We start from the raw sequence: 23,789 nt of genomic DNA on the forward strand, positions 1-23,789 counted from the left end.
CAACATTAACCACTCCCATGGAGTGCGGAGGCTTCGGCGCTTCGGACTTCCTTCGATACTGGCTCGTTGCACAATCCCAGTTCACGTCCCACTGGTTTAACACTACGGACCCACCACCCCATGTTCGGCTGGAGAAGCCAACAGTCAGCGACCGCGAAATCGGCTCTCTCATCCTCAAACCCACCCCGGCGAACCCTGATTCAGCAGACCCAGTATCTAGTACATCCCTAGCCCTCACTAAGCTCTGGAAGCTGTTAGACATGTCCCACCCCTTCCACGGGGATCTTCCGCTCTGGAATTTCCTTCCGGAGGTCCCGCGTGTTCCACAATCCATTGTATCCCGTTGGGCCGACGCAGGCTTCAGGGTACTACGAGATGTGCATGTACAGGGTAATTTTCTTGAGTGGTCGGACCTCCCTCCTTCCCTAAAACGGAAACCATTGTTTTGGCTGCAGTACTCCTCTCTTCGGAAGAATCTTAAAACTAAATATCCCAATTTCCCTTCGGAAGAATCTTAAAACTAAATATCCCAATTTCCCTACGGTACCACAAGTCGAGCCCATAATAGCTGAGCTATGCTCCTTCGACTCCTCCAGGGGAAAGGTATCTAGGCTTTATACTTTACTGCAGACCAAAGCAGCCCCCTCATTTACCAAACTGCGACGCCGGTGGGAGGACGATCTGGTGTTGGAAATAACGGATGAGCGCTGGTCTCGGATGTGTGCGCGCACTCATAATGTATTCTTCAACTCACGTTTTAAATTAATACAATTCAAGGTGTTGCACAGATATCATCATACTCCGAGCAGGATGCACCATATGTTCAGTGACCGCCCTCCCAACTGCCCCAGATGTGGCTCTGAGCAGGCGACATACATTCATATGATCTGGTCTTGTTCCCATCTATTGCAATTTTGGTCAGAAGTATGTTCAACACTGTCTAGTATTCTAGGTCAGGCTATAGACCCCTCTCCTCTACGTTGCCTGTTTCGTGACTTCCCACAGCTGGGGCGGAATTCTGGGAAACTTGCCGGGCTCTGCATGCTGTTAGCTGTGCGCTGCATTCTGATGACCTGGCTCCAACCTAGAGCACCTACTCATACACAATCGCCCGGGGCTGTCACTTGGGCATCGGACACCGAGGATTCTTGGGGTGCGATGCAGCATCCACACTCGAAACCTAGGGATATATGGAGGGAATTTCGTAATTACATATCCTCTATGAACTCGGAATCTGATACTGAATCCTCCGTCACCACCATCCCCTCCCCTGATGCCGCCCAAAGTGCTAGACTTATTGACCCTCCTCTGTGATGCCATCCGATCCCTGACCACCAGCTTATATGAAGTAACTATCATGCATTTGTACTGTATTTAACATGTTGATTGTATCTTTCTGTCACACTGTGTGCGCCCCTTACTGTGGTGATGTGTTGTCAAGTCAAATAAAGAAAGTTTGAAAAAAAAAAGAAAAAACAAACATGATCTTCATGAGGATTTTGGTACTCATAGTTATTGCTGCCTCCACCTTCAAAACTGGTTGGGAATTGAGGTACAACAGGACGACCACAGAAGGCATTTCCCAAAAATACATTCTGTAACTTTAAGACGTTCCTATAGGCCTGCATATTTGTACGCATTAGCACTTCTCTATAAATAGGATGTCACTTACCACCAGACCTTGTTACATACATTTCATTCATTTACAACCTGTATATTCCTTACATGTCTAAGTATAACAAATGTTCATGGATGGTATTGTGGGTGTTGTGAAAAGGTGGGACAAAGAGAGGGAACTCTGAATACCACAAAGGCAATTTTCTGCTCTTTCTCCTTACCAACCGCTTTGGTGCCAAGGGTGTGTAGCCTTAACACACTGAGAGGGGGGGCAACAACATTTGCTAACTGGTTTCAAGCAAAATGTCTACACAGAACCTGGTGGCCCAAAAATGTATCCCTCGTGGAAGAGGCATATAAAGAATAATGCTTGCAGAAAGTATTGCTGGTGGCCCATGTGGCCCATGTAGCCCATGTGGATGCCATACAAGCCTCTAAGACAGGGAGGAGCTGATCGTTTTTATTAAACATGTTTTTATTAATGTTATATACCAAGAATGAAACAGCTGCATGAATTATCATGGACAGGTAGGGATGCAATTCAAAACGCAAAGGCAAATACAGGTGAACTCTTGATCTGGATAGTTTATGCTGTGAGCCACAGAACACAAACCAAGTGATACATGTTTCAACACTACTTTATTCTGGTAAGGATGGGTAGATGGATAAATATCTACAGGTTATAGGTATTTCCCAAAAGCGATGCATATTCCTCACTTGAAACCATATACTCAGAAAGTGTAGTAAATGGGATACACATTAGTGAGCCAGTGTTCCTCTACCTTTTAGGGCTACTTGTTTACCTCTGGTCCTAAACACGGACATATAGGGCATAGCCTGCTTCTAGTCACTCAAACAGTCTGAGGGATACAGTATCAAGCTCACTCTGCCTACATCCGTCTCCATTCATCAAGCGTACTAAACTTTAGCCAGCTCTCTCATCATTTTGGAGGAACACAGAATTTTAGTGGGTGGGTGGGGGCATCGTAGGAGAAACCCATTAAGTAAACACATACTCCTAAGCACTTGGATATTACCCCTAAAGATCAAGGTGTTTTCACAACAACAAACAGATGCCCCCTCCTTAGCAGATCCGTGCAACAGCTCTTTTCAATCTGGTGTCTTTCCACAAGAGCTATATAGAACGCCCTTCCCATGATCCGGCATTCCTAGACAGCTACTGTCCCACTGTCATCATGCCTGTTATTGGTAAAGACTGAAGGAGATGGCCATCTCCAAACCACTGGCCTGAAGAGGGTGCAACCATAAATCGGGGTTCCCGTCAGAAGAGGCACTTCCTACCCTATGTAGGCTTCTATGGCGATATAAAGGGACAGGCAAGCATATACAGCCAAAGGGCAATCAAAAAGGAAGAACAGACAAGGTAAATAAGGACAATGGAACAGGCAGAAAAGGCAGACCGCAATGGTGAACAAGAAGAGATTGGAGCCATGTATGGGACAAAAAATGAGGAATCCCAGTAGGAATGTACACAGGTCAGACTTGAGACTTCCAACAGATATAAGGGAAGCTCAATGCCTCTGTGCAGGTTACTCTAACAGATATCACCCTGCAAGCCCATGGGAGAGGGGCAGCAAGTGCAGCTTCTGTAACTGGATCCTAACTCATAAACAAGAAGAACAAGTTACTTACCCCTGGTAACGTTCTTTCTATTGGTTGCTCCTCCCACATATTACACATCTTATGATAATTATCCTTCCAGCTTTAGCTGCTTCGTAAATGTCCTTCGACAGTGGGTGCTGTGTGCCGTCTCATCGAGTCAGTGTCCCCCGAGGGCCTCCATTCCAATGTTGATATCATCAGTATAAATAGCGCACACAGTGCCCGTTGGTTTCAGTTCTGTTTTTCCCCCTCCTGTAGAGGAGGCATACCATAGAACGTAGGCTCCACGAAAGCCTAACATGTAAAGACACGTAAATTCTACGGCAGGGTAGGCTGGGAGGGCCGATGAGGAATATGTGGGAGGAACACCCAATCGAAAGAAGTAACTTGTTCTTCGAATGGATTGTGTCATCCAACGTATTACTCATCTTATGATCGACTCCCAAAGCAGTAATAATTTGGTGGTGGGAGCATGAATTATATTTTGTCTCAACTGTTATCATGGACTAAATGAAGGACTGCTTTTCTAAACTGTCCTTCTTGACTGGAAGATGAATCCAGGCTGTAATGTTTCACAAACATTTGAATAGACGACCAAGTGGCCGCTGCACAATTGTCTGAGTGGAACACCTCTCTGAAGAGCAACAGAGATTTCCATGACCCTTGTGGAATGTGCTCTCAAGCCTTTCGGCGGGTCTTTGCCCGCTAACCTGTAACATTCCCCAATAGCCAGGATGATCCATCTGGATAGGGTCTGTTTTGTCACAGTTTAACCCGATTTAGGGCCCACATAGCCAATGAATAATTGGTCATTTTGACAAATTTTAGCCATTCTTGATATATAAAAGCTGAGAGCCCATTTTGGCTCCAGCCTATGTAATCTTTCCTCATCCTTTCCAGGATGGGGAGGTGGTAGAAAGTTGGCAAAAGTAGCTTTTGTGACAAGTGGAAGTCGGAGACTATCTTATGTAGAAAATAAGGTTTTACCCTGAGAACAGCCTTGTCTTTATAGAAAACCATATGTGGAGGTTTACAGGAAAGTGCCTGCAACTCGCTTACCCTGCGGGATGACGTTATTGCTATTAGTAAAACAGTTTTCATAGTTTAACAGTCTTAATGGCAGTGGCCGAAGTGTACAAAAAGAAGAGGTGGAACTATGTTCCCTGCTGGCCTGCACCCACTCCCCCCCGCAACCTCCTCATCACGTCCCTTCCCACACACAATACACACCCCAAACACTTGCACCTGCTGTTTAAGGGAACGTTCAGTGCAGTGCACTGAAAGGGCAAGTTTGAACTTCTTCCTACACTTTTATTTTTAAATGAAACCATTTCGGAACAGTTTCTTTTTAAAATAAAAGTATAGGAGCTGTGAAAGGTAATTTAAAAAAGTAGAGGAGCACCGCTCTCGACCGCTCCCGCTCACTTCGACCACTGCCATATAGGGACTTGGAAAGGAACTGGTGGAAATAAGTCAATAAGACCCTTTAGGAATTGAACAATCAGAGGGATTTTAAAATATGAATCCTCTTCTGAATTGCGCTTGTAAAAAGACAGCGCCACCAGGTAACCTTTAATTGTTCCAATCTGGAGCCCCAGATTCGCCAAATGTAATAAAAAAGAAAGCACCATAGGTGTATCACAAAGAAAAGGGTCCACATTCTTATCCCTGCAGCAATTGCTGAACTTGTTCCAACGGCAGAGGTATAAAGATTTTGTTGCTGGCCTTCTAGGCAAAAGCAAGATCTCCATTATGTCATCCGGGAGGTCCCAATCCCTGTATCTCAACCTCTCAGAAACCATGTGTGAAAGTTGAGAGTCTTGACCTCTGGATGGAGAACCCGACCCTCCTCTCGCGAGAGAAAGTACTCTCTTTGTAGAAGACGTATTGGAGGACATATGGACATGTTCAAAAGGTCCGAGCACCACATCCTCCTGGCCCTATCCAGGGCAATTAGTACCATGGATTTCCTGAACGTTCTCAACCTCCTGATCACGTGGCGAATGACGGGGACTGGAGGAAATGCGAACAGGAGTGGAAACTCCCAGTCCACTACAAATGCGTCCCCTAGAGCTCCTCTTGGAGGAAATTCCCTGGAGCAAGACAGTTTGCACTTCCGGTTGACACTGGTCGCAAACAAATCCACTTGAGGGGTTCCCCAAACGGTGAAGATCTCTCAAAGGACTTCCTGAGCTAGTTCCCACTTGTGGGAGACTGTGCTCTGCCTGCTCAGAGCATCCGCCGCCGTGATCTCCTCTCCGGCTAGGTGAAATGCTGATCGAGAGATTCCTTCTTGAATTGCCCAGAACTAGAGCTGCATTGCTTCTCTATGGTTCTGACCCTACACCACCACCTCTCTTGTTGCGGTAGCACATGGCCACTGTGTTGTCCGTCATCATCAGGACATTCTTTCCCCATACAGAGGGCAGAAAGGCCTTCAGCACTAGTCTGATTGCCCTCAGCCCCAAAAGGTTGATGTGTAGTTTGGACTTCTGATGGAGACCAACAACTCTGATTGTCAGCTCGTTGGCGTGGGCTCTTCCCCCCGTGAGTGAGGTGTCCGTCACTACTGTTATCTCTGGCCATGGCTGCCAAAAAGATTCTCCCTTCAGTTGTCCTTGCAAGCCCACCACAGAAGGTCCTGTGCGTCTCTGCTCGGAATTTGAAGGTGGTCTGACATTCTGCCTGAGAAATGGGACCATTGGGTCCTGAGAGCCCATAGGAGGGATATCATTGTCAGGTGAGTCTATCGCACCAGGAAAATGCAGGCTGCCATGAGACCGAGCAACCACAATAAAAAAAAAATAAAATAAAATCGAAGGCCGGAAGATGCTGGGCACCCTGGAATTTTGTGACCATCTGCAGAATGTGTTGAGCTCTCACCTCGGGTGGTGAGGCTTTCCCAGAGGAAGCATCCAGGACTGCTCCAATAAATTGGAGCCTTTGAGATGGTATTATATGTGAGTTCTTGTAATTGAGGGAGAAACCCAGTCTGTGGAGAGAGTGGCAGGTTACGCTTGTTTGGTTGAATGTGCCCTGATCAGCCAATCGTCTAAGTAGGGGTAGACGTGAATCCCCACTCTCCCGAGACTCGCTGCTGCCACCACCACCATTAACTTGGTGAACCTTCGGGCAGAGGTCAGCCCGAATGGCAGAACTCAAAATTGATAATGAGAACTGTCAACCACGAACCTCGGATACAGTCTGTGCTTGTAATGGATAGGCACATGAAAGCATCCTGAAGGTCCAATGACACTACCCAGTCTTGGAGTTGGAGAGCCTGAAGGATCTGAGAAAGGGTAACCATCTTGAACTTGTCCTTTCTCAGGAACTTGTTCAAGTTTCTTAAGTCCAAGATGGGTCTCGATCCTCCATCCTTTTTGGGAATGTGAAAATACAGGGAGTTTCAGCCCTCGTTCCTCTCTGCCACAAGTAACGGTCATAGCACCTCTCTCTAGCAGGGTCAACATTTCCTGTACAAGGAGCGGAACCGGAACTTTGAAAGAGTTGTTCCCCGGTGGATGATCATGAGGCCTTTTTTGAAAAGAAAGGCAGTAACCTTGGGCTACAGATTCCAGTATCCAAGCATCTGAAGTAATGCCCCGCCATTCTTTCAGATACTGAGAAAGCCTGCCTCCCACCAGGGCCCTGTGGGTCAAGGCCTCAGAGTGGTTTTGAGGTGCGTGAAGCAGCGGCTGAGGGTAAAACTGCTGCTACTTGGGCTGATTTAGCACCTCTCCCTCGTCCACCATGAGGGAATCTTCTCTGACCTCTATAACTGGCTTGTCCTCTTCCAACCGAGGAGTTGTCATGATCTCTGCTTCCAAAAGGTCAGGGTTTTCCCAACTCCCTTGGAAGCAGATCCATAACCCAGGTTCCGAGTGCCAACCAGTCCCAATTGGGACCTTTTGGACCCAGTCCTGGCGCCAGTGGCACCAGGCTCATAAATATGCCCAGTCCCAGCGCTGGAAGCGCCGGGCTCATAATGCTTGGGTGGACTTACCTGCAGCAGACCATGCTGCTTACTTGCCTGCCAGTTGAGTCTCTGATCCTCTTCTGTTTGGAACTACTTTTCCTGTTGGGTGGGGCAGGAGCCACTCCCTAGATTCAGAACACTGGAACTCTTCTGGAAAGCAGGAACTCTTTTCTTACCTAGGCGTGGCTGTGGAAGGAGACATCTAAGCACTACAGGAGGCTATTTAAACCACACCCGATGGATGAATCTTGCTTTGCGTTATTCTGCATCCTCAGCAGCAGAACGCTCATCGTGTCTTCTGCATCTGATCCTGGGCCTAAGGAAAAAGACTTACCATTCTGAATCCAGTCTTCAGCAACACCTATAAAGACAAGAAAGAACAGGTTAGCATTACGGTCTTCAGTGACAGCTCTTTACTTACCTGGTCCATCGGCTGTCACCAACGCCTCGCGCTGCATTCCGGCATCTGAAAGACAAAGGCTTACCTACTCTTCGTGCGCTCCGGAGGTCTTCACACTGCATTCCGGCATCTGAAAGACAAAAGCTTACCAACTCTTCGCACGCTCCGGAGGCCTTCGGTGCTGCATCCCGCATCTGAAAGACAAAACAAGGTGCGTTTAAAGACATCGGGGAACTTTAATACTCACGTGCCATTACTCCTTTCCACATCTAACCCAGTGGGTATTCCGGCACCCTGCAGCCGCCCCGAACTTGTACCTGCAAAATAAAAAGACAGTTAGAGCGCATCGTGAAGCAGGCAACAAGCGCTTACTTACGTGCTTCCAGGCGCTTCTATTCATCACACGGGCTCCATCTTCAACTCACTTCAGCCCGCCATCCGCCATCGCCGGAACCCTGCAAAACAAGAGACATCATTACTAAAGACTTTAAAGACATTAGAATTACTCGAAACTTACCGTTCGTGCAGTAAACGACGGACAGCAGTCCTCTGAAGTCAAGAGGCCTGCTCCCCTTATCCAGTGAAGAAACTGGTTACAGCACCCTGCCTCGAGGCAGATGGAGAGCACGGCGTTCACTTACCTAAGGTGAGAGCGTTAACCTTTGGGGTTCTACAGGAGAAGAGAAAGGGAAGAAGAGAGAGACATTCAATAACCCAGTTCATTAATCCCACATTTTCTATCTGCAGACATCTTACCCTTCGAGCCAGACATACAGTGCACAGAGGTCCAGCCCAAAGAGCCAGCCGTGTGTTACACATCACCTTTGAAGATACGGTATATGCCCAGTCAAGACCGGCGTCTCTACGGGAATCAGGTGAGCGTTACAGGAGTAGAATCGAAAGGACTTATCCCTTCAAGATGATAAACCGGGGTATGAGTATTGATGCTGTCTAAAGGCGGCACTAAGAGATTTAGCTACCGCTTTCGAGGCGGGCAGCTTTTCCAAACTTTCATCCACCTTACTGCCAAACAGCCTTGATCCGTCAAATGGCATATTGAGGAGTCTAGACTGCACATCTGGTGCAAATCCGGACTTCCTCAACCACGCAAATCTGCGCAACACGGTGCTAGTTGCCATGGATCTGCTGATGCTATTTGCAGTATCCAGACCTGACTGGAGGCATTCACACATTGCCTTCTTACCATCCTTGATCATAGCCAGGAAGCCGTCTCTTTCTTCTCCTTCTGGGATGTGGTCAGCCGCCATAGTTACGCAGTCCCACAGTGTAAATGTAAACTGTGACAAGGCACAGGTTGTGTTAGTTGATTTTAAAGTCATACTCCCAGCAGTAAATATTTTTCTTCCCCAGGCATCCACTTTCTTATCATCCCTATACGGAGGGATAGAGAGGTATGCCGATTGCTTGGTAGATACAGCAGCTTGAACCACCAAACTTTCTGGTGTTGAGTGTTTTGTTAAGTACTCTGGGTCACTGCTGGATGCCCTATATTTTTTTTACAAATGTATTTATCTACTGCAGCTGCAGTCGCTGCGGTTTCCCAATTAGTTGAGACCCTTTTTTGCAGGGCAATGTAAAAAAGCAAAATTGGATCTCTTTGGGGACCCTGATCCAAAATATCTGTCAGCTCATCCAGGCTCGAAAGAAGGTGTAGGCCAGCTCCAGCTTAAGAATTCTACCACCTTAGTCATTAGTTGCCTATATGAGGAGTCAGCCTGGGCAGCAGGATCTGGTTTACCAAATTCCAGTTCTAGAGAGTATCAATACCACGGGCTGATTGTAGGTTATCATACGCGTCTTTTAACCTAGGCTCTTCAGAAAACGACTGCTCTGCCACATTTGGGGTGCCATATTGTAAACCAAATGGTGGTGCATTATCGTCCGATGGCTCATTGTTTTCAGAGATTGAGGTTAAAGACCTTAAAAGTCTTTCTTTGGCAAGGGTTTGAAAACCTTTTCCCGAGTTACTACTGGCTTCGACAACTTAGAAGAAATCGTTGACAACGACTTCGAAATTGGACTACATTTTGTTGGAGTCGACTTCGACACTGGAGTCAACGGTTCCGACGCCGATGGCGTTAGCGAGGCTGTTGGAGCTACCGACTTTTTACGTTTTTTGAAGGAATCCTCGGACTGTATTCCTGGCTTGTCGAAGCCCTGGACGATTTTTCAGATTGCAATTTTTCTCAATATAGTTCTGGTTTATGGCTCAGATTGGAAGCTTTTAATGGTTTTGTCTTCGGCTTCCCTTTGCCGTCTTGATGCACATCAACAGGGGCCTGGGCTTTCTGCTTGTCCTTTGATGGGGTTGGGCCGCACTCAAGGATTTTAAGCATTTCTTTACAAAACGCATCCCATTTAGCTGAGGAGTCTGACTTAGCTGGACATTTGATTACCTTGGCCGAGGAATCACTAGAGGTCAAAAGGTGACCTGTGATGCCGTTTCTTGACATTCTTAGAAGAAGACGACAAAGAATGGCGCTATGGACTTCTCGATCGAGATCTTTTAGATCTTTTCCGTCGAGGAGAATCTCTCTGATTTTCATTTGGAACTCTTCAAAGGAGACTTTGAAGGCAACCTGCCCACTGCCAATTTACCTTCACACTCTCTCAGAACCTTTTCAGTCATCGCCCGACAGGAGTTACAGACGGAGGTACGGTGACCGGTACCAAGACACCACAGACATATGCGGTGGGGGGTCGGTGATTAACATCTTTGTTCCACAGTCTTGGCAGTTCTTAAAGCCCGCCTTAGGCATTGATGGAGCCAACATAGAAGACATTTTAATTTCTGAAAATAGTGACTATGTTCAGGGAAGAACCGAAGCACGCCGTACTTCTTGGAGGAGTTAGCTCGGAAAAACGGAAACTGAAGTCAACGGGCGCTGCGTGCGCTATTTATACTGATGATAACGTTCGCAGTCTAACAGAGGCCCTCAACTCGACGGCACACAGCTCCCCCTGTTGAAAACTTTTCCAAAGCAGCTCAAGCTGGAAGGATAATTAACATAAAATGAGGAATACGTGGGAGGATACAATCCATTCGAAGTGTACTTACACAAGACAAGTCTATGTGGGTCCAGCCAGAACATACAGTGGATGTCTTATGTGGGAACAGCAAGCAACACACAGTTACATGAAATACGCTATAGACTACAGGTAGGACGACACAAAGGAAAAGGTAAAGATTGCCTCTAGGGGATGGGAGCCCATTTCTTTACAAAGGAATACATAGTGGACACCATATAACACCTACCAAACACTAAGAGCCCCAAAGAGAAAAAAGAATTCAGAACAGGAAAGCAGGAACTAGGAATGAAGATAACTGTCGCACAGAACTGGAACAAGGTAACAATCTAGGTAAAAAATACAGGCTGGAAAACGAGAATGAAAACAACCAAACTATGCAAGGCAAGGCTGTGGAAAACAAGACTAGAGCTAAGAGAAAAGGTACAAACGGAAGCGAGAGAATAAGTCTGGCTAAGCGGAGTAAAGCTTGACACTAAATAGTCCTAAGAGAGCAAGAGAAGGGCAGAGCAGGGAAGTAGACTGAATGGACAATGTGCAAACAACAGAAGCTCCAAGGACATAGCACAATAAGCAGGGTCTGGGACCTGCAGGACATTGGCAGAAAGAGTAGGAGAAAACACACTGGCAGCAGGCAGAGAGGGAGGGTAGGACTATAGGAATGTGAGCAAGACAGCAGAGGAGCAGGGAAGAGCCACAGGCAAAGCACAAAGCAGAATGTTCAGTAAGGCAGAGAGTGATTTCAAATTGGACCCATATGCACGAGATTCAGAATTCAATGCACAAACAGGGAGCTTAAGGGCATGCAAGCTTATAAGCTGTGCTATCAGGGAGGGAAGCCAGGGTTGAGCTGTAGGATTGGACTGCACACAAGCAGTCATAGGTGTGGTTAAGGGAAATGCCTGATATGGACTTTGGGGGAGGATTCAGTGCTGACAAACTCTAGCAGTTTATGTATAGAAACAAATGCATTTTGAGTGTTGCAGCCAAGTGAAATGTGTCCGTCTCCTTCCAGTCACAGTGAAACCAGTATGCATGCAATTCACAGTCCAAAAGCGTTTCTGGATTGGGCTGCTGGTTTTCCCAGAAATATTGCAGGTGCATTACTGCAATGGTAGTCCATGTTTCTGCAATTACAGATTTGTGCAGGGGAAGATTAAATACTGATTCTGGGGCATCTCTGGTGATGGTTTACCAGGCCCCATGTGTCTGAAAACAGAACCAACCAGAGGAAGGGATGCAGATGATAGTTCTGGCATATAAAGGAATGGTGTTAGCCTCCATCATTCAGCAAGAAACTCCTGCAGTTGTTTAACAACTGTGCTGTCATTCCTATCTTGCTTGAGCTATCTTCAGGTGTGGCACACTCAGCCATTCCACTCCTTTTGATAACCTGGAAAATACATTTGGCATTAAAGACTGTGCCCTCGGATGGATTCTGTCCTTTTTTCTGGACAGAGGGATCCAGGCTAGATCAGGCCCTTTACTATCCGAGATTACTATCTACAACTGCAGCGTTGCCCAATGCGCTGTCCTTTCCAATTGGCCTGTTAACACCTATCTGTCCCCTCTAGCTGAGCCTATCACCGCCTTGATGACCCCTTTAAGCTAAGGGCCAGATTGCGTGACCTCTCTTGTGTCCAGACCTGTGTCTCAATGCTGCCAAGACTGAAATCATCTAATTGGACTCTTCTATTCGTCCCTCCTTACTTATGCCCTGGCGTGCCTCTATCAGCCCCACATGTATGGTTCATTCTGCGTGGGACCTGGGAGCTCTCTGACAGCTCACTCTCTTTGTTCCCTCAGATTCTTGAGAGGTCTAAAAAGACTCAATACCAAATGCACATTCTCAAGAGTATTCTCCCTTCCCCGAATTTCCTCTCAAGGTGGGACTACTGTAAAAGCCTTTATCTGGGCTTCTTTAGGTGCTTACTGCAACCATTTCATTTCATTCATTACAAGGTGACTGGGCTTTTCCTTGATCTAAGACATCATGCCCAAATCACCACCCCAGTAGATTCCCAGATCCCCTTCAAAGCTCTCTATATCATTCACCAACAGGTTTCACAGAATATTCTCGACCACTAGCATAGTTAAGTAGTTTTTGTGAAGGTTGAGTACTATTTTTTTTGCTACTCTACTTTGCTGGTGAGTACAATGATATGTTGAGATGTTAGAAACTTTTATTTGACATGTTCAGTCAATGTCAAAGTTTCACTGTGCGTGGCTGGCCTCTATGTGGCAGCAGTGCACCAAACATGAAGTGGGCTTATGATGGCATGCACGATTTCACAGTACGATCAGGTAAACCTTTTGTCTCCCGTAGCCATGGGTCGAATGCATTTCTCTTAGGTCGAGTAGGTAAACTAAGTAACTCGACTGACAGGGCCGGCAGTAGTTTAAAGAATTTAGGAGGCCTGACCAGGATTACTGGGGGGCATGAGCCAGGTGTCCAAGTACTGTTCATACATGCCATGGAGATCGCTCACATCAATGTCTTTTGTTGTCTGGCATCCCAAAGGAAGAAAGCACGAGGCAGAACCTCAGAGCTGCTGGGAAGCACACTGACATCTATCCTCTAAAATGAGAAAGACACCTGTACTTCACAAAAGCACTTAAGGCGCTCCTATTCAAGGCACTATCTACTCATAGGGCAGGACTGTTTTTCCACCTCCCCCTACCTTGGCCTTCTTAAACTGAACCTGTTGGGCAGTACTTCCTCTTAGGGGGCGCCTGCTGGGTTAGACATCCCCTACACATTATCCCTGCTCCACCCTTCTTTTTTCATTATGCTGCCTCGGTTAAGGCTCTGTTGTTGAATCCTTGCCTCTACGCACTCTTGTCTTTGCCCTGGATCTGGGCATCACAGTGTTGGGATACACTGTGGGCTCCTTCATGAAGCCTTGTACTTTACTGTTGTGTTGTTCTGGAGAACCACTTCTGCGCATTCCTGGTTCCCTGTGTTCATGTATTGTTTGCACCTATGTGTGCCCTTGAGCTTACTCTCACCCCTCCCCCTGCATTTATGTGATCTGACATGACTGTGAAGATTAGTTTTGTTCTCCCCCTTCCACTTGTGGCATCAAAGGATGCCATATAAATCAATTATAAATAAATACCAATAAAAGACCAGGTAAGGTTTGTTCAATGACATGTTTGGAGGGTCACAAACTGTTCAAGATGAAGTTATAGCAAGCAAAAATAAAGCAACCAGGATTACCCAATGGCTTTTCCCATGTGACTTTGCCACATAAGGCAGTGTTAAAAACAAACCAATCCCTATATGAAAACCAAATGAAGACAGTGAATGTTAAAATAATGGCAGTCAAAAATAGGTGGCAATATGCATCTTCCGACCACTCTCTCTACCATTATGGCATCATTTGCATGCATCTGTCTCACTACCAACAAGCCATGTGTACATTCACCCATAGGCGGTTGTCGGCATCTGTCGCTATGGCCCACCGTATACGTTCAATCTGCACACCACCCAGTGAACATGAACACACAACAGCACCCTAGGCCGCCTTCTCTCAGACTGGTGCACCCAGATAATTTGACAATAGCTGGTATTTCACCAAAGAAATGTATTATAACCGCCCAGGGTACGATATTCAGCACCGTATTCCCGTCCATTAGATCCCGCATTGGCTACACACATTGAAGATCCATACCAGTAGCATACAAACAGTCAAAGAGCTAAGGGGATTGTTGACAAAACACTCAAAACGTACTCTAAATGGGGTTTGTAAGCTCAATGACAAAAATCTGTCTATTACGATTAAAAGAGGTTTTGGGCCAACATGTCTTGTTCCAATCTAGTGATAATACAGCTTTTACAAATGACCTATGCACCCAACTAGTTTAAAGTCAATGTCATATTAAGAACTGTGAAGACCTAGGACATGCACTGCCATAGTAGAGGTTGTGAAGGTTAGCTCTCATATTGCAATTAGAAGAAGTCTGTTGGTGGCCTATTATGGAACTACGAAAATATATAGTAAATCTATAAGGGTAGCCTGTCTTTGCATTTAAGGAATCCTATGAGCCCTACAACTAAGGTAACCTGTCTGCCAGACATATAAGACGTACTAAGATTGCCAGTATAGTTGCATCTAAAGGACTTTGAGGGTAGCCTGTCCCTATTGCCTAGAATAGCCTATGAGGGTAACTTGTTTTTTCAAACAGATGATTGGATCACACAACGAGATAAAAGAGAAGCTCCACCTGAGCTTAAGGTACGTATAGACGCACCACTTTGGTGCATTTCTGCCATTGGCACGGAATCCCCATCAATGCACTTTAGAATGCAGCTAGGACTATGAAAAATGTGGTCTAGCTGGATACATAACTGTTTCGCCTCCTTACACCAGACTTGCCTCAACACCTCTGCCATTAGAATAGAGTGACAATCTACAACAACATTTGGTCTAGCTGGACACATAACAAACCTCTTGCACTAACGCACTGACATGAGCTCCCTCAGTACCCATCCACATGTCTGGCCTCTTGGGATGCTTACTGGAGCCTAGCCTGCCCACCTAATTCCTAATGCCCACATGCATTGTAAGCTTTGTCTAAGAATGTTCCCACACATGGACTTCAGTCCCCAATGGCATTCCCACCACAAGTGCATTGACGCCAAACAAATGGGAAAAGGCACTATATAAAAAACTACTACTTCTACGATGATGCTTTTCCAGAACTACTTCAGCGTGAAAGAAACACGAACAACCAGAGGCTGTTGGTGACTTCATATTTACATATGAAGAGCCAGCAAATGTTAATGTTAATGTCAAAGGATATTTATACCGCGCACTATCACCACCGGAGTGGTCCCCCACCCACATGAAGGGACATGGTCCACAGGGGCCCATTGAGAAGTCTTATGGTTACAGGATGTATTTCTAAGAGATGCTGTTCCTTATTCTACCGGAGCTGCAGGAAATTCTAAGACAGTAGGGAAGGATGAAGAGCAAAATCCTTCTTGTGATGGGCCTTAACGATCTAGTACTTACTTTCATAATGACAGTATCTAGAACCCCAACCAGATCTGGTGTTTTTTTATGTAGGATGGCCGACCAATAATCGGTCATAATATATGTTTCTAGCTTTACAATTGATTATTCAAAAGGGAAAAACCGAAAAGTCTACATCGTCCAGGATCCCTCAAGCAACCTTGTTCAACGTACATTTAATCAATTCTTATAAACCACAAGCAACATATAAAACACATGCTTCTATGTTCGGCTTTAGAGCATATAGATCTTCAACTTAAAAAGGGTCAGGTTCACTAATGCAATCAGCATTCCTGTCACATTTATGTATGTAAATGCGTACACTTGCACTGAATCTGCAACTCAAATGTATGTCTTCGACTTAGCCACCTGACCCAATTATCTGATAAGTCCTTAACAACTATACTTTAATGAGGGTTGATCAAGTACCAAAGCAATTATTACATCATTCTTCTATAAATGCGTTCCCCAAGTCTTGTATTGACTGCTCACAACAGCTGACAATATGATGTGGCCTTCCTACATAAAAAAACCCATATTTTAACATCCTTCCACCTACACCTCAGAATGAGCACATCACAAGCACAACTGTTGTAATATATATTTGTTGTCTAATGCTGTTACTGCAAATGGAGGCTCCCACCACCACACCACACCATGCCTGGCAGAGCCTGGTTCACGCACTATAAAACTACAAAATAAAAGTGAGGATGCATTTGTGAAGTTCAATCAGAAAAGGCAGGTGGCTGTACCTGTGCCAGGTAGGAAACCTTTGGGGGAGCGCCTTTCAGATCAAGGTGCACCAACTTCAATCCCGGCATGGAAATGCTCGTCATGTCTGTGATCTTGTTGTTTTGCACCAGGAAGCCCAGCACAGGAATGTTCTGATCTAGTTAAAACAAAAACAAAAAGCAATCAACCAAATACTGTCAATACAATCAATCAAATACACTAGCTGGGAGACAGTGGCGGCTTGTGATTTATATTTTATTTAAGGGCTGTGAAAATTTCCCACAAATATGCAGAAGCGACGGGGCACAGTGAGAGTGCCCAAACCAACCAAGCCTGTCTTCCTCTCCGGAGAAAATGTGAAAAATAATGGGTTCAATAGTGCATTTTACAGTACACTTTTAAAAATTAGGTAGAAAGCCACACAGTTTGCAGTCGGTTTTGTGGGTAACACATGAACAAAACCCAATAGATGATTGTGCAAGGGAGCATTTTCCAACCCTTTTCCAAGATGCCTTTGCCCTCAATATAAACCAATATAAAAAACATTTTCATGATGGCTGTGCCCATATATGTTCATGCAGACTGCACCATTATATGCCAGTATACCACATAAGAAAATACTCCCGTTGCCCTGACCAGTAAAAAATGCCAAGCCACAGTAAGAAAATATATCCGGACTGGCTGCCCCAACATACCAACACACAAATGCCATGCCACATGTCACAAGCCCAGTACTTTAACCATTTCAAAGTGGAAAAGACCCCCCAGACTCAGGATCGGAATGCTAAAGGAGATGTCATGAGGCAATCCTGACCCTGAGGATGGTGGTAGATGGAAGAGCCCCACTTCCTGCCCCCCGTCAGTATTGCTAGAATGTATATCAGGAGTAAAACTCCATATGAAGCCCTACCTCATATACAGTTCCTTGCCAGGGATCGTTTTTCTACAAACCCATTATCAGAGCAAGAAACCCAGAAGAAGAATCAGAATGAGAATCATGATACAGAGTCCTGCATTTGTAATCAGAAATCTGAAGCATAACCAGCAACAACCCGTATTACAGTATTCCATGGAAGAAGGAACCCCACAGAATAACAGGGAAGCTACAGCACCCATCTGAACCAGCACTGCAGGATTGAGTAACTTGCAGCATATAAAAGCGTTGCCATTCATGCATGGTAGACCGAAGCACCGAGTGGTGCCACCGAACAACAACAGCAGCAAATGCAAGAACCAGAAAGCTCCCTAGAGCACCAGGGAATTAAATGGGGCAACACCAATCCCACCCACCCCCATAGAACTTTATTTAGGGGCACCCAAAATGGGTCCCCAGAACACAAACATGAATAGTTGTTCTTCTTGGCCACCATTGTTGTCCCATTGCAGACCCACACAGGGAAAGTGGGCTGAGTTTAACTTGCTATTTAGAGACTTTTGTTTCTTCAATCAGCCCCGGGGAGAGAAGGTAGTGCCAGATTGGTCAGGGGCTGAGATCCAATTTCATTGAACAAACCTCAAAGCCACGGCCCACTGGCCCTCTTAAGGTCCTACAGGAAAATGTACCCACCGTTTTGTAGTCTATACCCATTTCCATTTCGAGAGTATTTCAGAAGAAGAACTTTGTACAATTCTAGCTAAACTTAAGCTGTCTACCTGTAAAGGGGACTATTTTCCAGCCATTAAGGCCTGCTCTGAGCTTCTGATAAGTTTCATTACAAAGATAGTGAATGCTTCATTTAAAGAGGGTAGGGTTCCCACCAGACTGAAGGGTTCCTTGGATCCCCCCCTCCCCTGCTTAAGAAGTCTGATCTCAACCCAAAAATTGCCACTAATTATCGGCCAATTTCCAATTCCCCCTTCATTCTCAAGATTCTGGATAGAGTGTCATATGAACAACTGCTTTGCCACATAAAAGAGCACCCTATCCTGAACGAAGGTCAGTCAGGTTTTCGTCCAGGTTTCAGCACCGAATCAGCATTGCTGGAATTAAAATCCAACATGATGTCTAATATAATTGACGGTAGAATAACGTTGCTGATGTCATTGGACTTATCAGCTGCTTTCGATTTGGTGGACTACCGCCTCCTTTTGGAGGGACCGCAAAAGGTAGCAAACTTTAGTGAACAAGCAAAGGATTGGATGGAGTCTTTCCTAGGAATGAGGAGCATGCAGGTCTGTAGTAAGCAGGCATAAGCGGACCCTGTTTTAGTTAGTTATGGTGTTCAGCAAGGTGCTTCGCTCTCCCCGGTTCTATACAACCTTTTTACAATCCCCTTTCTTCATATGTTAGAAGGAAAACAGATTTGTTTCGCAAAATACGTGGATGATTCACAGCGTCTTATTCCCCTATCAGGTATCTATGACAAGGATGCCATAGCAGTGTCTGAGGTATATGACCTCATACACAAGTGGATGGACATGAATGGGATGCCGTTGAACCATGGCAAGACAGAGATAATGATCAGTGACTCTAGAATCGGACTAGCCAAACTTGAATCGGAGTACAGATCATTTCACATAGCGGATCATGATATCCCGACAAAGGAAAAAATAAAAGTCTTCGGAGTGATGCTTGATCAGACTCTGAGCAGGTCTGCCCAGATCAATAGCCTGGTGTCAGCATCGGTCTATTACATCAGGCTGCTTTCGCACATACGCCCATTTGTATCCCAGAAAGGTTGCAAGATGATTGCTCAAGCCATCATCTCCGCTAAAATTGATTACTGCAGATCCCTATTCATAGGAATAGGTAAAACTGAACTCTCCAGACTCCAAGTGGTGAAGAATAGCACCATTAGAACGATCAGAGGCTCGCTCATGTGTCAGAGGCGAGAAGAAAACTACATTGGTTACCTATTGCGTAGAGGATAGAGTTTAGGTTGTTCGCCATCACTTACAAGTCTCTTTATGGATCTTTTCCCGCATACATTGCCAAAATTCTTAAATATAAACTGGTGGTGCGTTCTCTGTGTTCAAATGGTGAAAAAAACGGCATATTTCGAGAACATCACTGGAACTGGTTAGTAGGGCTGCCTTTTGTGCGATCGCACCGGCAAAATGAAATGTCCTGCCCTCATACCCGAGAGGCTGCTTGACTCTTGAGGTATTTAAGAAAAAACTTAAAACACACTTATTCAAATAAGGATGAGCGCCTAGATCTTTTAATCTAATCTTCAGTTTTTGACCTTCTTCGGCACCTGTATGCCTCTGGGCCCCTGGTGACGCTTAATAAATAATGTAATGTAATGCCAGCAGAGGGAGGAGAATATAAGGGGGTAACAGGAAGGAGGAAGTGTGAGTTAGTCAAGTGAGGTCAGAGGAGGCAGTGTACGGTTAAGATACCAGCAGGAGGGAGGAAGGAACAGCGAAATGTGGAGAGGTTTTCAGAAGCGGGTGAGGTATTGGCTAACGAGTGAAAGTGGTAATGCAGTGTGAGTGTGCGTTTTAGTCCAGAGAGTCTGGTTAGAAAGATTAGTGCAAGGAGTAAAGGTGAAGTGTATGGTACAGGGTGAAAGAAGGGTGGTTCAGTAGTAATTGGAAAAAGGAGAAGTAGTGGAGAAGGGGGGAGAGGGGCGTGGCTATGAGGCCACGAGCTAGGGAGCAGATTTTGTGGTCTCCCGTGATCCGACACAGACCCGAGCCGCATTAGGTCGGATATACAGAGCTACAACAAGAATAAACAGAGTTATAGAGGCATGAAGGTGCCATGCACACACAGAGCGAAGAGCGCTGGGAACGGAAACTCCTACGAGCAGTTATGGACATGAAGACGGAAGGTCAGCATCACGGTGCACGAGAAGATGGTGCCGGCGACGAGCCTGAATGAAGCAGAATCTGCAGAGGTGCCCCGGAGATTGGGAACGCAGATGAAATGACTGGGCAGACCAGCACAACAGAATGCGCATAGGAGTGAATGCGGAGGTCCATAACATTGTAACACCCTGAAGTCGCTGCTCATTTATCAGATGCGGATACATTGTAACGGACGGAACGCAGCAACGGCAGTGGCCGGAACGAGGAAATACTGTACAAAGAAGACAGCGGATGCCGGGAGGCACTCGGCATGCCGCATTGAAAGGCACACCATAACATGAATGAAATTTACTAGCTAATGAACCCAGACACAAAAACGAGGGCGTAACGAAGGATGGGACGAACAATAGAATTCAAGATGGCGCGCAGCCAATGCCAGCACAAAGGATCCAGGAGGAGCTGGGCATAAAAGATGCAATCCCCCGCACAGTAGAACACTAGAGGAGGCCTAAAAGACACGCACATGCCAAGACACACTGTCATCCAGGAGGCTGGGGTGGACAGTACCTAAAGTGTGAGACACATGGGGCTACAGTGATATATTATACGAGACTGAATAGCGCAGAGCCTGTAGGGAGTGGATTGAGACGCTTGGCCTGTGAGTGAGGGGCCATCAGCACATGCCACGAATTAGGGGAAGAGTGGGGGGCATGAAATCAAACTATGTACAAAGACAGGAGACTTATGAACAGTGCCCGAGAGACACAGGGAACTGGGCTTGAGGAGTGAAACAATGTAACTGGTTGATGCAAAGACACCGAAGTGTGGGGGCAAGGTGTGCGACCCAGAGGCGGGGAATCAGGAGTAAACGCCCCCCGTCCCACGGACACAGTGTTACACGAGGCCCCCGCTGTGGGGTACTGTTTTGAAAAAGAGCGCTCAGAGGCAGCATCAGTTGTGGATTGCCAGAGACGGACCCCCAGCAGAGAGCGGGCAGTGGCACAGTACCACAGGGTACCCTCCCAAGGCGCATGCTAGATCGTAGCTGCCTGTGCCAAAGGTGTATGTGGTAATGTGGTGCCCCAAACCGAAAAGCCATCAAGTCAAATCCTACAAGTGAACATATAGAAGGTGTGCAGAAGGGCGTGCATGGACAAACACAGAGAACGGACCACTGGTGAGGTCAGACAACAGAAGCAGAAAGGCGGCAAGCAACACCGGCTGACTAATAAGGACAGCATACCAATGATGCAAGGATAGCCCTGCAAAGTGCCACCACGCTGGCAGAACTAGAGACGTGCGTGTCCTTCTACAACACCACACTGACCCCAGTAGAGAGCCCAGACATGTTTGAGGTACTAGCGCGCACGCCACCCGAGCGTAGGAAGCGCAACATGTACCATGAAGGGTGGACCAGAGGCAACTGAGCAACGTCATAAACAAGAATTGGTGCAGCGTCAAGCCCCGACGACACAACGAAGCGCACTAGAGTTGGGTAGACGGCGGATTAGAACTGCAGGCTACATATATGGGCGACCTGCACAGAGGAAGATAAGCATATGCAGCAGACAAGGACATAGAGAGGACGGTACCTGAGATGCCAAGCTGCGGATCAGTACAAACACTAACACATGGGGAGGAAGATGTAAACCTGAGCAGCAGACAGGCGAGACTTGGGATGTTCAGGGCAAAGGCGCTCAAGGGGGGCAAATGTAAAGGCAAGCAACCAACGATAGATGTATTTGCCAAAACACAACATGCCTCGACCATGCCAGCACAGTCTACGGATACCACACTGGAAGAGATGTCCTTGCCGAGGGTCGACTGCCAGATCCTGGCGGCCATAACGGAACTGAAGTCCTCGTGAGGAGCCGCGATGGCAGACCTCAAAACGGCACTGTAAACCAAGATAGATGCTGTTTGGATAGAGGTCAACTTACTAAGATAGGACGTAAGAGCACTAGCAGACCGAACGAGTGGCCTAGAAAGCGCTGTCAAAACCAACACTGATGTTAGTACCACCAATGCCAAAGAAGTCCATCTTAAAGCAACAAATGTCTAATCTGGAAAACCGAGTTACGGAGGGCGAGACGCAATAACATATGCGTGGTGGGCCTACCGGAGTAAGAAGAAGGCCAGGACCACTCGGATTATGTGGAAAACATGCTCATTCAGAAAACAGGGGCAGGCAAGCTCTCCCAGGGGTTCGCGATTGAACGAGCGCACAGGGCCCTGATGAGAAGACCGCAACCTGGGGCCCCTCCCCGAGCCATAATCGCAAAGATATTAAACTATCGAAACAGGGAAAAGATCTTTCGGAAATGTAGAACAATAACGCGAGCTGCAGCGACTATCACTGCGTACCCGGATTATACCATGCTGGTACTGAGACAATGGTACAGCTACGTTGTGGTGAAAAGAAGATTGAGGACCGCTGGATTCAAATACATGCTGTTGTACCCTGCGAAACTTAAGGTCTAACACAAAGGGAAAGCACACTTATTTGAAACTCCAGAGGAGGCGGCATGCTGATTGGATACCCAGGGATGCCCAGAGTCTGAAGACGGCCAGGATCGAGAGGGACAGGATAAGTCATACAGCGCTTTGTTTGATGTTGCGGGGGTGGGAGAAACACTTTATTGAGGTGCCAGTAACAGGTCTAACCCACCCGACAAGAAGCTCAGACGCGAACTAATTGGTATTCAGTGGGCGGACATGTTGGACTGGATATAGAATTGCATAAGGTAGTTATAAACATAAATGCGCTGCGGACAATTGCCAATATGGGAGACACAGAATAGGGACGACCTACCCCTGATAGTTAAAGTTGTTGAGACGCCAGTAGGGCGTTATCTCCCTGCTGTACCCAGAGTACTGGTGACAGCCAAGATACGGGCAAGATGCAGGGTTGCCTGAGATCCAAGGATGGAGCTGGGCAACAGTTGGGATGGGGGTGGGAAAATAGGGTGTTGGGGCCTAAGTTTAGGCAGGGAAGGGAGGAGGGAGGGAGGGAAGTTGGGGAAGTAGCCAGGTTAAAGGGGAGGGACAGTTTGAATTTGGGGAGTGAGCCTACATACATGAGCAATGGCCTACAAGCAAGACCGGGACACTTGCAAAGGGAGGAGTGGGATGCTATTGGATCATGGGAGACCTTAAGGTAATCACTTGAAATGTTAGAGGGCTCAATAGCTACCTAAAGAGGAATAAGGTTATGATGTATCTACGTAGAGAGAAAATAGATATAGCCCTAATACAAGAGACTCACCTCACAAAAGAAAGATTAGAGGTGATCCGGAAGAAGTGGAAGGGGACCGTTGTCGGTGCAACATATTCAGCTTACGCTAGAAGGGTGATCACCTGGGTAGCACCGCATGTCCCATTCCCGCTACAGTCCACAGTGAAAGAAGATGGGAGGATGTTTGTAATAAGGGGGCTGGTGGAAATAAAGAAATATGCATTATAAATACATATGCCCCAAACCAGGACACGGCGGCATACTTTAAGACCGTATACAACAAAATGACCATGTACGTAGGGGGGGCAGTGATCTGGGGAGGAGACTTTAACTGCACACTAAACCCGAAAATAGACGGATCAGATAACAAAATAGACAGACACACCC

General features: G+C 46.4%; 1 protein-coding gene across 3 annotated transcripts in view; it reads right to left on the minus strand.

Annotated features, from left to right (window-relative positions):
* The window catches only part of HEXD (hexosaminidase D), a 750,596-nt gene that overhangs the window by 631,665 nt on the left and 95,142 nt on the right, over positions 1–23,789 (minus strand). For all 3 annotated transcript variants that reach the window (XM_069654607.1, XM_069654608.1, XM_069654605.1), the window contains exon 3: positions 16,435–16,571. In XM_069654607.1, the coding sequence (XP_069510708.1) occupies positions 16,435–16,518 (84 nt within the window). In that variant the 5' untranslated portion in view covers positions 16,519–16,571. The remainder of the gene's footprint in view (positions 1–16,434; positions 16,572–23,789) is intronic.

This window comes from Ambystoma mexicanum, chromosome 3q (genome assembly GCF_040938575.1).
Source record: "Ambystoma mexicanum isolate Mex_15411 chromosome 3q, UKY_AmexF1_1, whole genome shotgun sequence".
Classification (NCBI taxonomy): domain Eukaryota; kingdom Metazoa; phylum Chordata; class Amphibia; order Caudata; family Ambystomatidae; genus Ambystoma; species Ambystoma mexicanum.